This window comes from Stegastes partitus, unplaced genomic scaffold, assembly GCF_000690725.1.
Source record: "Stegastes partitus isolate 25-593 unplaced genomic scaffold, Stegastes_partitus-1.0.2 Scaffold82, whole genome shotgun sequence".
In the NCBI taxonomy this organism is placed as follows: Eukaryota; Metazoa; Chordata; class Actinopteri; family Pomacentridae; genus Stegastes; species Stegastes partitus.
In genome coordinates, this window is record NW_007577813.1 from 856,488 (window position 1) to 870,211 (window position 13,724).

At 41.2% G+C, this 13,724-nt stretch overlaps 2 protein-coding genes across 4 annotated transcripts in view; both read left to right on the forward strand.

Annotated features, from left to right (window-relative positions):
- The first annotated feature begins 3,353 nt into the window (after window positions 1–3,353).
- cln8 (CLN8 transmembrane ER and ERGIC protein) lies at window positions 3,354–7,428 on the forward strand. Its single transcript, XM_008276887.1, has 3 exons — window positions 3,354–3,435; window positions 3,899–4,539; window positions 4,946–7,428. Exons 2-3 carry the CDS (start codon window positions 3,997–3,999, stop codon window positions 5,270–5,272), a joined length of 870 nt encoding a protein of 289 aa, XP_008275109.1. The 5' UTR covers window positions 3,354–3,435; window positions 3,899–3,996; the 3' UTR covers window positions 5,273–7,428.
- A 933-nt stretch (window positions 7,429–8,361) lies between these two features.
- The window catches only part of arhgef10 (Rho guanine nucleotide exchange factor (GEF) 10), a 52,634-nt gene continuing 47,271 nt past the window's right edge, over window positions 8,362–13,724 (forward strand). For all 3 annotated transcript variants that reach the window (XM_008276889.1, XM_008276888.1, XM_008276890.1), the window contains exon 1: window positions 8,362–8,495. The gene's annotated coding sequence lies outside the window, so the exon portion shown is untranslated. The remainder of the gene's footprint in view (window positions 8,496–13,724) is intronic.

The following is a 13,724-nucleotide window of genomic DNA, read 5'->3' on the forward strand; positions in this document are numbered from 1 at the left end:
ATGGCATGCGAAACACTGATTCTGAATGTAGGCTTATTTATTCGTTTTTTTGTTTTGTTTTTCGGTTAAAATTATGTCACACTGATGTGTATTTGTTATTTATTTCGTTCGATCACATATGCATTTCCTCAGAGTGTGTTATTTCAGTGTAGGTTGAGTCACTTTTGTGTTCTTTTAGTCGTTTGTAACAACATAATGCATTCGCCCCGTTCTTTCCTAGCTGAGCTACCGGAAGATTTTCGCCTCTTTAAGTAGTTTGATCATCGCTTAGGTCATCCGATGTAAATAATTCTGCAATTAAATTTTTTGGAGAAAAAGTTTGGACAAGTTTTGCCTGTGTGGTGTCTGCTTTTAAAAGTCTGAATGCAAAGGCAAGAATGCACTCTCTGCTACTTTGCTAATAAAAATATTCATATTCGAACATGTTAGGTATTGACATAAAATGCATTTCATACCGTCAGATGCTAAGCTACATCAGATCCGGGTTAGCAAAAACAACAGTTATTCGATGCATATCCTGATAGCAACAGCATCCCCAGTGGCAGGATTTTCACTCACAGGCTCAATAAATGTACCAGAATGTTCTTGACATTCAATGCATTTTTATACATCTGTATGCAGCCTGTGAACCAAAATAGCGGCGAGATAAAGATGAAGTGTAGCTCTGAATCATCTGTCAGAGAAATCGGTGCATTTACTTTTCCCTGTTCTTGGTTAAGTGTGTCATGAAGGTCACCACTGACTTTATATCTCTGATAGAATAATGTGATGGAATGCAGTGAATCAAGTGCTTTTCACAGCAAACCCAAAGCAATCATCGGTTTATCCTTGAATGTGATTCCTTCAAACAAAATCATTCTAAATCACTTCTCATCATATAAAAATCATATAATATCCAGCTTTTAGGGCTGACAGCACAACAAAAGGATTCAAATTCGAATGATGTCTGAGAGGAGGACGCGAAGCAGGAAACATAACCTGAGGGCGAACACTGTTGCAGATAATAACATGTTGCAGCCTATTATGCAGTTGCTTGAGAACACACGTGTATCCGGTGGTGAGGTTCATGTAATCCAAGCCTACAATGAAACAGCAGCACTGCAGCAATGCTGATTCCAAGTGGCAGCGCTGTCACTGCCTCCACTCCTGCAGGTGTTTGCCAGAATATGACAACAACATATCAGGGCTCGACTTTGCAAAGCCCACAAGGGTTGAAGTTAGGCAGTGATGTGCAAGAAATTCTATTTTCTCACCACCATGTACTGATAAAACTGATAAAGTTGTAATTAGTGAGAAACGAAGCGGCATATTGAAATTTGTCCAGAAAAATTTTCATGAATGCAAAGTTTCAGTGTACGGGTCAAACAAAAAGGAGTGATTTGTTGTACCCAAGAAAGCTCAAAGAAAAATAAAATAAATGTAAATTCTGGGAAAGTAGGTTCATGCATAATACCTTCTACTTCAAGCTTTTTGTTTCAGCTAAACAGAATCGATTGGATATGTTGTGGCAGTGATTTGTAGTTATTTTTAGGAGGAGATCTAAAAATAAAACTGCCAGTCAGCACCCAGTCATAAACTGGGGCTAAGGCTGCAGTTACAATGAAAAAGAAAAATGTACAAAGGTGAACTTAACAGTCCTAAATATGTAATGAAAGGTTGACCCCTACTGGACAAAGTCAGAAATGCATGAGTTTAAAAAAATTCTTATTAGAAATCATTGTTTTATTTGATTTAGATATGGTATCAGGTGTATTATTGTGATTTTTATAACAATATTTATTTCAACGTACAGTAAAGAGAACTGAACTTTTGCTGTTTCTTGGCAATTTTTAACTATTTGTTTATTTGCTTGACTCTGTAATCACAACAATAGGATCCATCTGACCCACACCCTACACCTTAAAATACAACTACATGAAAATATGAATGTGTATTAAAGCCTATGTTTGCATTTGCATAAAATATGTGATTAATGTTTAGTATATTGTGTGTTCTTTAACTTTAAATATTATTTTCAGACCTAAAAACTTTTCTTTTTTTTAATAGAATAGAATAGAATAGAATAGAATAGAATAGAATAATAAAGAGAATTGCCCTGGATCTATTTATCTGTTGTTCCAATCAATAAAATATCCGGATAATATTTTACTCTTCATAAAATTCCGATCGGTTACAGTCAGATTATTTTTTCTGTCATGTCATGTATTCTTATTTAGTGGATTTTTCAGTTCCACAGTCTGACCGCAGCATGTCTGCAGCAGCCACATTACTGTGTGTGTGGATGCTTCCCCATAACTACACAGAGAACATGAACCAATAAAGTAACTAACAAAATATGGCACCAGATAGCTGAGCAGCAATGGAAACATTTTTTATTTTATTTATTGTTTTATTGTAAGCTGCTACAGTTAGATAAGCTGCTATCAGGCTATGAACAGACTTTTCTGTCGGCCACACAGGCAGCAGATTTGCTCTGAACGCTCACAGGGAATCCTTGGATTTGTTGGCTTTCTATGTGTACTTTTGCTGATTCATTACTAGTTAGTTAACTAACTAGCTAGGTTAATTATTAATTCGTATTAGATCATCAGACTGTGTGGTATTGGCTTAAATATTTATTATAGTGACACAAAGTTGCATTTTATACAGTCTTATGTGGGGTTTTATTTCGTAACATTTGAATAACTAGGTTAATTGACAACGTTACTACAACTCTGTGGTCTTAATCTCAATATTTAAACTTGTGAGGCTGATCACTAATGTCAGTGCTATTTTTCTACTGGAATGCAATTTGTTGCAATTTCTTTGAATGTAATAAATAACAGTGAATTAACATAACTAAGGGTGTTGTGTTATGGGAACTTTTCCCTCGCTAGCACTTACATCTCTTTTCCTGGACTGTTTAAAGAGTCTGTCATCCACACAGATTTAATTTCTGAAAAAAAAGTATTTCTAAGGGACACCTTTACACATACTTATAACTCTAAATCATCATAAATAAGACGAACTCCAAGGTACACATTTTCTAAAAAACAAAAAAACAAACAAAAAAAACACTGCCTGCACGCACTGTGATATTAATGAGGAACATAGGTTGAATGTGAAAGGAAAAGTAGAATGACTTTAATTTGCCTAAAACATTCCTTTTGCCAAGATTAAAAGGTTCAAACATGAAGCAATGGGCAGGGCTCAGCCAGCCCACAATTTGTCAACAACGCCTGTGTGATACACAGACGAAGAGCCAATAGCATTCTGCTTCCGCGCAGCTTTGGCCAATGGGAGGTCTGCATGTTCAATGGAGGCGGGACTTCCTGTGTGGGTGTCACATGACCAAATTGAAGTCTTGTGAGGTGAGTTTTCCTGCTGAACACAGTGTTCAGTGAAACGCCTCGGCTCGGTAATGTGCTGCGAGGATGTGAATGTAGTCCGTTGGTGGTGAGTAAACTGCTTCAAACTGTCTAATACGTGGTTAGCGTGTGTTTCGCCTACGTTCGGTTCTTTTTTGTGTCGTTGAGGCTAAAAAAAATTAATCTGAATCATCGTGTTTTTCAAAGGAGTCGGTTATAAAAGTTTGGCTTTGGCTCATAAGACGATGCTCTTTATTTGATGTCGACCTGTTCCTTCGTTTTACCGAACCGTTAGCTAATGTTGGGCTCAAATGAAGCTACGCAGCTTTAAAAAAAAAAAAAAAAAAAGCTACAAAGTCTGTCGTCAAAAATAAAAACCCAAAACAGGTTGCTAACTTCAGCACTAGTTAAAAAAAGGCTACATAATGCTAATAACAGTACTTGAGTTGGAGAGCTAGACATGCTAGCTTTACAGAGCCCTATAAACTTACTGTTGTTTTGTAGCAATTAAAATATGCTGATTTATGTTTTTTCTGTCAATTGTTTTGCAGGTGACCCGACACTATGCATGTCCCAGCTGCTGCTCTCAGTCCCACCTCCAGGTGAAGCCTCCCCAGCTAAGCTCTAGTATCTTCCCCCCTTTACCATCATGGCCTCTGAGCAGCAGACCAACAGCCCCCCAACCCAGCCCAGTGCAGAGTACTTCTCATGGGACTATCGCCTCCAGCTGATCGGCCTGGGATTCGCCTTCTACACAGCGATATTCCTCCTCTCCCACCTCCTCTCTGTGGCTCTGTGCCGCACCTACAAATCCCTGCAGGCTAAGGAGAAGGTTTTCTGGAACCTTGCGGCCACTCGGGCGGCATTTGGCATCCAGAGTACTGTAGCGGGGCTCCGGGCCCTGACTGAGGACTCTGTGTTGAGCAGAGACAGAGTGAGGGGACAAGAAGACTGGTCGTGGTTCCATGTCCTCACAGCGACAGGTTTCTTTGCGTTTGAAAATGTGGCACTTCATGCGTCCAGTGTGGCATTTCGGTCGTTTGATCTTCCACTGGCGACGCACCACTTCTTCGCCCTGTCGGGTTATGGAGGGGCGGTGGTGTGGGATTCTCTGGGTCACTTCTTGCCGATGGTTACACTTCTGCTGGAGATGAGCACGCCGTTCACCTGTATATCCTGGATGTTACTGAAGGTAGGGGTCAAGTGAAGGGACTGGTCATACATTTGCTCCATACATACATTACCCCAAATCTCAGTGGTAATTTTAAGTTGCCAAACCTTTCTGTGGTGAGCTCTGCTTGTACCTTCCCATGCAGTTGCCTGACCTTCTCTTAATCTTGTTATCTATTTCTGAAATTGCTAGAACTGTCACCTAGTTTCAGTTCCTCTTATGTCTTGTGCACCTCATGTGGGATGACAGATAAAAGTTCAGTGTTCTTAGAAAGAGGAAGTTCTATAAAAGAAGACTGTGGCACTACCTAAACTTTCCCTGTTCCTCCTACTTACAGATTACATGTGAGCATTTAGAAGTCATAAGAACGTGATGTTATTGTAAAATAACACGATTGTCTCTTTCCATCTCCGTCCCTTCCCGACAGGCCGGTTGGGCACGCACTCTGTTCTGGAAAGCCAACCAGTGGGTGATGGTCCACCTGTTCCACTGTCGCATGGTCCTCACTTATTTCATGTGGTGGGTAACCTTGACCCACTGGGGAGAAATCAACACCCACGTGGCTCTGCCTCAACGCCTACTCTTCTTCACTGGCCTCGCTCTGCTCACGGTTATCATCAACCCCCTCTGGACGCACAAGAAGACCATGCAGCTGCTGAATCCTGTGGACTGGAACTTTGGTAACAAGCCGGCACCAGGAAATGACACCACGAGGGGTCAGTCAGAGGGTCCGGTAAAACCTCATTCCAGCTGAGGAGTGTCAGAGATGTCATTTCTTGTTTGAATAATGGCATTTATTTTTGTTTTTTATATCATGGAGGTGTGAAGTAACTTTTAGTGTGATGGTATGATGTTTGTTTTTTTTTTAAGTTTTAATTTTCGGCTTTAAATAAGATTTTTTTTTTTAGAAATTGGAGCCCCAAGTCCCTCGTGCTGTAAGTGGACATTCCTGTTAAAAAAGGGTAATTATAACAGACAGGATATTCTACTATCTGATTTTACTTTAAGGCGGTTGATGCATTTTAGATTATTATGTCTTTCATTAGTTTTCCCATCTAAATCCTTTAATATGAGGGTGTGGTTTTCAGGGCACTGGAATGCGGCCCCGTCTGTTTACATCACCTTCAAGGCACTGTGTTGTGAAATATCTCCTTTCCCAATCATATGATTCATTATTTATTAACAACAGGAGAGAGATATTAGAGCAGTTCTTCCAACAGTCACTCAGTAGCAATAGCAGGAAATAGAAAGTCTTGGTAAGTAAATCAGAATTGAGTCAAATAGCAAAATGCAAAAATCGTAAGAATTCTGTACATCTTCAGTATTTCAACGTTTTTATTCTGCCTTGCTTGAGGACTGTATCTTCCTTGTCTTCCCACGGCTATTTCTAGTCTGTTGCTATTGATAGTGATTTTGAACAGACTAGTTGACATGTTGGAAACATGACATGCGAGAGTCACGACAGATTGTTTTCTTTCTGAGTGCTCAGCCAACGATTGAGTAGTGAAGTCAGAATGTTGCCTCTCTGTCGCACACAGCTCCACGGCTGCTTTTCTAACAGACACGGTTACTCAGCACTGGTTGCTCAGAGAACACCGTACAATTGGATTGAGTTTAAAGAATGAGCTTCTGTAGGTTAGTTATTGGATCTATTAGATGCTAAGTGGACAGTTAGAGCTGTTTATTCATGGGTCACATTGTGGTGTTTTTAGACTCTGAATCCACTTTCAGTAAAGAAAGAAACGTTTATCATGACCACGACAGAATTGTCTTCCTAGGTGTAGGAAAAGCTCAGGAATGATCCACTTGACAAAGGCTTTATTGTTCAAAATGAAGATGGGTTGTGACTAAACTGAAGAAGCATTGACACAGAATTACTGATTTTTTTACCATGAAGTATTTTGATATTACGAACAAGGTACTTTAAACTGGATGAGTTTTACTGAAGTGGGTTTATTATACATATACCATATCCTAAATTTGCTAAGAGTTATTCTTCTTTGTGTGTTTTTCCACACAATGGTGCCATTGTGCTGGTAATCTTGGCCTTGTGTGTTTGGTTTGTGTATTGTCATTTATCTGGCACAAGAAGTGTTTTGTTTCTTCCAACTGCAAACATTCAGATTCTTTACAGTTTTTCCACATTTTCCAGTGTGTTGGCTTTAACAGCGTTGCTACTGTATGTAATTCATTGTTCATATTTTTAATTTCATTCACCATCAGTATTAATTTATGCACTAATTTTGCATTTGGGGGGGAGGAGGGGATGCAAAACAACACCTTGGTTTTAGCCTGAACCAGTAAACAAGAAATGAATCCACTGTAGCAGTTACTGATCACTTGAAGATGTTTTTAAGTTTGTTTTTTTATAATCCTGTGCTTCTTATTGCCGGATGTGCTCCCTAAGACTGTGAAGTGTCTGTGTATCTTTGCTGAGTAAAATCAGGATTTACTCATATCTGAAACAATGGCTGATGTACAGAGAACTGGGCTGCATTTTATTCCTCAGCATTATCAAGATAACTGCTAAGCCACCTCAAGGATGACTTGAAACTACAGTTTGTTCAGTCAAATACAAAAATATGTACACATTCTGTGCTGTTCACAACTTCAGTGACTGGAAATGTGTTTATAACATGAGAAGTATTTTCACCACAGTAGTAAATATATAGATTTTTTTTCCCGTTAAACCTTCCACTGCAACATTTACTGAAACATTTTTGAGATCGCAAAATGTTGGATTCTTTTTTACGTTGCATTTCATGTAACGACATTATAGCAATAACATTATGAGATGGGTGGGAGATCCCCTATAAGTCTAATGCCACATACTGACAGTTGCAATATCATGTGTGGACAAATACATTCATTTGAGTTAGTTTGATTTACAAAATAAAATGCTTTCTCACATGCTGTGTCCCTCTTGGTTTTGTTCATACTTGGAAAATTAAGGCTATGCATTAGAGCTTCTGCCTGTAGGTGGCAGAATAGGAATAATTATCTCTTAAGATAGTTCCCTAGTTTTATTTTGGCATGGCCACACATGCATGAATTTATTACATTTTTCCTTTTTAGATTTATTTCACTTAAACATTATAAAAAGGCTTATTTTACAAACAAATCTAAATTAAGTGTCTGTTTCTATTTGAGTAACATTAAGAAGAAATAAACAAGTTATGATGTAAAAATGACAGGAAGATTTTTGTGTGATGTCTGGAGGAAAAACCTTTTTTTTAAAGAGTTAATCTGCAACCAGTTGAAGATTTTCAGCAAGTGTAGATGAAGAAGTAACACAGGAAATACAACAACGCTGGTATGATTTAGAATGGGACCTGTTTACGCCTAATAAAGAATCTAACGTCCTGAAATATGTTCAAAACTACTATTCAGCCAAGAACTAAGGAAGTTATTTAAACTACACCTATCATTTTGCTGCAGTTTGCCCTCTTTTTAGCTTAAAACCAACCTAGAAAAGCAAAAAGTTACTTGTTTGGCCTGTTCAATAACACTGTTTGCAGAAAGTTATATCAGAGGAATCCGTAATTTCCCAGAATCGCACTTATCCGGAGTTTCGTATTCAAGTCATAAGAGATAATATGCGCGACTTCAGTCCAACATCCTCTGCAGACAGCTGTTCCGACGGGAGCCACCTCAACACGTCACGTGGTCGGTCTGCTGGACCCAGCCATCCTACCGGAGAAGACGCTGGAAGTGTGATTGACGTCCCACGCAGCCAATCACGGCCCGCCCTCTCCCGCCCGTCGACCAATCAGCTCCCGAGGGGCGGGAACACTCTTTCCATGGATGGACTCAGTTTGCATCGAAGAGAGTCAAGTTAAAAAGAAGGGGCGAAAAAACTGGATGTGTTTTGAAGTGTTCAAAGTTGTGTTGAAGTCGGAAATGTGTCACGTTTAACACTGGCACCGTGTTACAGCGAAGGGATAGAGGTTATTCAGCTGGAGAAAAGTCTAAACATGGTGAGTTGAGGACATTTTTCTAAGTTTTTGACAAAGTTTTAAATATCACTAAGATGTTTGTTTGGCTAACTGTTGGGTTCGGTGAGCAGTAAAAGTTAGCTAAACATTTGAAATGAAATGAAAAAAATATTTGGTTTGTGTATATAGTTGTGGCTTGAGTGTATTTTTGTGTTATATTCCAGTGTAGTGGGAGATGGCTTTAACGTGGCGCCTGAGCTAACCCAGTGAAGCTGCCAACACTGTCAGCTACCTGCTATAACTCAGTCACTACTTCAGCTACGCATTTATGTGACTTAGTATCTCGAAATGAGACCGTGTGCTGTCTCTGCTACACCTTCCCTGCATTTAACACACAATAACTGGACGGGATATAAACTTCTTCAGGCTTTTACTTGTCATGTTGTGTTCACTTTCTGAACTCATTGACTCTTTTCAAGGATGCCAGTACAAGATTTGCTGTTTTACAACCCATTAACCAGCCTGTAGACTTCTCAACCGTGATTATATTCAAAGTTCTACTGATACAAAACACAAACACAGTAAATACCACAACTGCTGGGGGGGTTAACACTTGCCCTGGAGTCATTAATTGTTGAGAAAGTCTTCCTGTACTGCAGCAGCAAACTACAAATTCAAGTAGTCATGCATAGCATTCCTCAGCGACAGCACTGTACAGCTTCAGTCAGCTGGAAGATCAGTCTAAACAGGTATTAAAAAACCGTGATTTAATTACACTGTTTACTGCAGCAGTTGTGTTTCTGCACAGCCGAAAGGAAACTTGCCCGAAGGAAACTGTTAAGCTTTGCTAAGTCTTCAAAAGTCGGCCTAAACACAAAGAGCGCTTTGATCTTCATTCGTATTGTCTAGTGTCATGCATGTCCAGTTCACTTAGCCAACACAAGGCTGAGTCGGGACATTTAGGGGGTCACACACACATGCATGTACACAAAAAGTCTCCACTGGTAATTTGTTTAGCAAATAACCAGGGTGGCCCGGCTGCAAATACAGATGCTTAATGCCTCCTCCCTGTAATAACACTTGGAGAAGGCTGTCCTAGGAGCACGGATCAGTTTTCCTCGCTCTATTTACTGCTTAATGTAAGCACTGGTGTAAGTCATGTAGACACAGAATCCTTCATGAGTGCCACTGCTGTTTTCTAGTTATGTAAATGCTTGTGTAGGTGAGGCGGTAGTTTAGCATCTTATTATCCCTTTGTCATCAACATGAAAACATTTGGTATGGCCAGATTTCATCGGTTCACTGGAGAAATACCAGGAATTCCTCATTTCTAAAGTAGCTGTCACCAGGCAATAAGTTTGCTATGCCAGTCGTGGCTCGAGGAAATGCTGTCTGTTTACCAATGACTGAGCTTGGGGGGTGCCAGAGTACACAGCGTTTGAGCAGAAGAGCATACCGTTCATTTTTAGAAGGACAGTTCTGGAGTCACTGTCCACCCACAGCCCGGCCACTGATCCGCTCAGCTAAGACATGGCTTAGCAACATAGTTCAGCAACAGCTGGGAGAGAAAAACCGCTGCTCTTCTGCAGGTGGGTCTGAGAAATCGCATACCAACGCTTGTTTAGCAGCTGTGAACATGTGCAAATTTAGACCCAGAACTGACCCAAGAACAACACTTTAAAAGTGGTATGTGGAAGTCATCGTAGTTCACACAATCACAAAGATGCCTTCAATTCAGAGGCTTACGCGAGCACCCACATTCTTAGCAGTCCGAGGATGAGTAAAGCTCGGGGTCAACGGCAGTCTTGGCTTCAGAAACTGTCTCCACCCTTTTGAAGTCAGTGCAAAGACCAGCACTGCGATGATCAAGAGGTTTGCAGTTTCCTGTGGTCATTTATTGTGATCTGATTGAGTTGCTCTATTCATATTAAAATTCCTCCAGGGCTTAAATCCCGCCTGTCAACAAAAGCCCTTTGAAACGGCCGCTTATCCACTGCTCACCACACACTAAATAGTGTTCTTCTGGTGACATGTTGGGTTCCTCTGAGCTTTGGTGTGGCTCACTGGGTGGGTGGAGACCAGTTAGGGGTGACAGCCAAGACTGCGCTGCCTCTGTTTTCAAATGGACACCACGTTTGAAATATTACGCAGCCCTAGCCTATCATTTGTCCAGTGAATCTCAAGCTGGGAGGGCCATGTTGGTAGATTAAAACCAGACTGTGCCTCAAAGTTAGGAGCAATGTAAAGAAATGTCTGTAAAAATACTGCTCCTGTCGTAATCCGGCTCAGTAATGTTGTGTGGTATGTCATAATGTAATGCATGACACCATGTAGTAATGAGTCACTGTGGTAGCTTAGCATGACCCACATTCACTGTAGAAACATGGCTTCAGTGCTTGTAGCTGAACCCAGATGCTCCCCTCACATGTCCAATAGATCAGGCCTAAATCAAATCCTGCAGCCCTGTGGACCTGATTATTGGAGTGTATTCCCTGCAATCTATAGCAATTAGGTAGTTAGACCTGGTAGCTGATGGGGAATACCGCGCTCATCTTCTGTCGCAATGTTTTATGACACCGAGTGCGGGATCGAGGGGACGTGTAAACACTGAGCTATGCACAAGGAGGCTTTAGTCGCTGCATTAGCCAAAACAGTTGTAATCATGAGGAAGATTGATTGCTTAGCTGTGATTTACAATGATATCTGCGTCTATGAATGTGCTTCCATTTTGTCTTTTATTCCTCTAGTTTTAAGTGTCGACTCGCCAGCAGTTGAAAATTCTCACTTTCCAAAGTCGGCTACGCTGTTGTAAGCTTCCCCACCCAATTTGAGGTCAGGATGGGTGGTGAAGTGTGATGTGCTGTCAAGGCTGGTTGGCCCAGATACTGTGCGTGCCGTGATAGTTACAAGGCTGATCCTGTGTGAGCCTCAGTGCTTTGGAGTTGAGATTTAGGCAACAGGCTGTGCTACCTGACAAAATAAACAACCAGTGGATGCGCATCTCTTTGTCACCGTGCTGTTTGCAATACAAGGAGCTCAGTTGTTGACAGCGTGTTGCTGGTAATGCCAAGGATGCGGTTTTGAATCCTGTACGGGCCACAGGTCTGTTTAGCCAGTGGTTTATATATATATATATAGACAAGAATCCTAATACAGTACATGCAATTGTACAGAGAGGTTCTGCTTTTTAGTATGCTGCACTGCTCTGTTCTCCCCTCAACCTCCCCACAAATACACTACTTTGTTAAGCCTGTTCCTTTGCTCTTTGTAGGCCTGGGATCTTCTTGTTTCGGGCGAGGCCTGATTACTGTAATCCTGGCAGAAGGACATACTGCCCAATAAAACAGCCATCTAAATAGCTACAAAGCTAAAGACAGACACTCAAAGCACACTACAAGTCTCCCCCTCTCTCTCTCTCTCTCTCTCGCCACCCTCTTCTCCAGGCTTTTGTTTATGACTTTCAGCTTGTGTGTGGAATGCCACTTGTCAGTAAGTGTGCGGCAAGAGCCTCTTCCCAAGCTTGTTGTGCAGAACAGCTCTCCACATAGCACACAATTAATTTTTGACATGTCTCTGGTTGCTCTAGAAGATGGGTAAGAGACTTTGGGGAGGTTAGGAAAGTTTTTAGGAGAATAAAAAAAAATCTATTATTAAGGTATAGAGAATTTATTTTTTACTTCTTTTCTTTCTGATTGTCCAATGCAAACTTATTTCATTGTTCTTTGATTGGGCAGCGGTGGTTCGCATCATTGCCTCGCAGCAAGGAGGTCGCCGGTTCACATCCCAGTGCGGACACCCGGGATCTTTCTGCGTGGAGTTAGCATGTTCTCCCCGTGCAGCGTGGGTTCTCTCCAGGTTCTCCGGCTTCCTCCCACACAGTCCAAAAACATGTTGAGGTTAATTGGTGATTCTAAATTGTCCGTAGGTGTGAATGTGAGTGTGCTTGGTTGTCTGTCTCTAAGTGTGGCCCTGTGATAGACTGGTGACCTGTCCAGGGTGTCCCCTGCCTTCACCCTGAGGCAGCTGGGATAGACTCCAGCCCCCCTGCGACCCTAGTGAGGATTAAGCGGTGTATAGAGAATGGATGGATGGATGTTCTTTGATTTCTTCTACTTAGATGTGTCAGTTGTACATTATGAATTCAGAGAAACTTGTCTTGGCTGCAGCATCTCTCTGCCCGCCCTAAATCTAAAAAGTTTGCGTAATACAAAAGAGATAAACTATAATAATCCCTTCAAATCACATTGTGGAACGAAAATATCTGTTGCAACATTTTAGGTACCACCCTGTCCATAGACGGCTGTAGAATATGATTTTTTTATGACTGAACATCGGTTGCAGTTTGTCCTCCTCACTCGGAATCATTACAATGCGTACGCTACATACCTATTGTCTGTTGTTTAACATCCGTACGTTATTAGGAATACACAGGTGAGCAAATTGTCTGCATTACACCAGCGAGGCAGATGACTGTTTTCCCGTGAGCAGAGCACAGCTTAGCCTTCCCCGGCATGTAATGACATGCTCAGCTGAGTCTGTCATCAGCCATGGGTATGATTTTACCTTTCTGTTGTCTTCCGCTCTGTCGTCAATCACTGCTCTCCGATTCGACTGTAACGCACTATCTTTTAATTAAACGCTAAGCAGATTAGCAGAGTGACTATAAATTCATTATGGTGAACATTTTCGCCCTCTCAGTAACGGTTTGTAAACCACACTGACCGCTTCAGTTGCACGGTTTAAATGTGTTCAATGCTGCATCATAGATGAGCTGGTGAAATAAGCTGGAGATGTACGGAGTGCTTTTGTAGAGTTGGTCACTTGTCTTGTGCCCGTCACCTTTGAAATTACACCACACCACAGACTTTGCAAGATCTAATGTGTGGAAAGGTGCATTTAGTTTTCTCCCAATAAGCAAGTAAAAAGATGGAAATCAGGGTAATTACAGGAGAGGAGATGAACGGAAGAATCTGCATCCTGATTTCAAAGCCACAGTCAGAAAGGCTGCATCTCAAATGCTGAGCCAATTCTAGACAACAGTAAAGATCATCATGCTGGATATAGAAAATGAACAAGAATGTGAGAGTAAAGAAAGCAGATGTTTTAACCAATGTTTTCCTCTCCTCCCCCCTTTTCCTGCTGTCCTCAACCTCAAACAATGCATTAAAAAGGAAAGGTGAGTCACCTTTGACGCTCTTGTCAGAGCTGGACTGTTAGTTCTCACTCCAACATGCACTAGTCCTGTTCCAGCCATGTATGTCATGTAGGTGC

Coding starts and splice junctions, on each gene's coding strand:
- cln8 (XM_008276887.1), top strand. CDS start 3,997: ATGGCCTCTGAGCAGCAGACCAACAGCCCCCCAACCCAGCCCAGTGCA. Junction 4,540..4,945: donor TATCCTGGATGTTACTGAAG/GTAGGGGTCAAG, acceptor CCTTCCCGACAG/GCCGGTTGGGCACGCACTCT.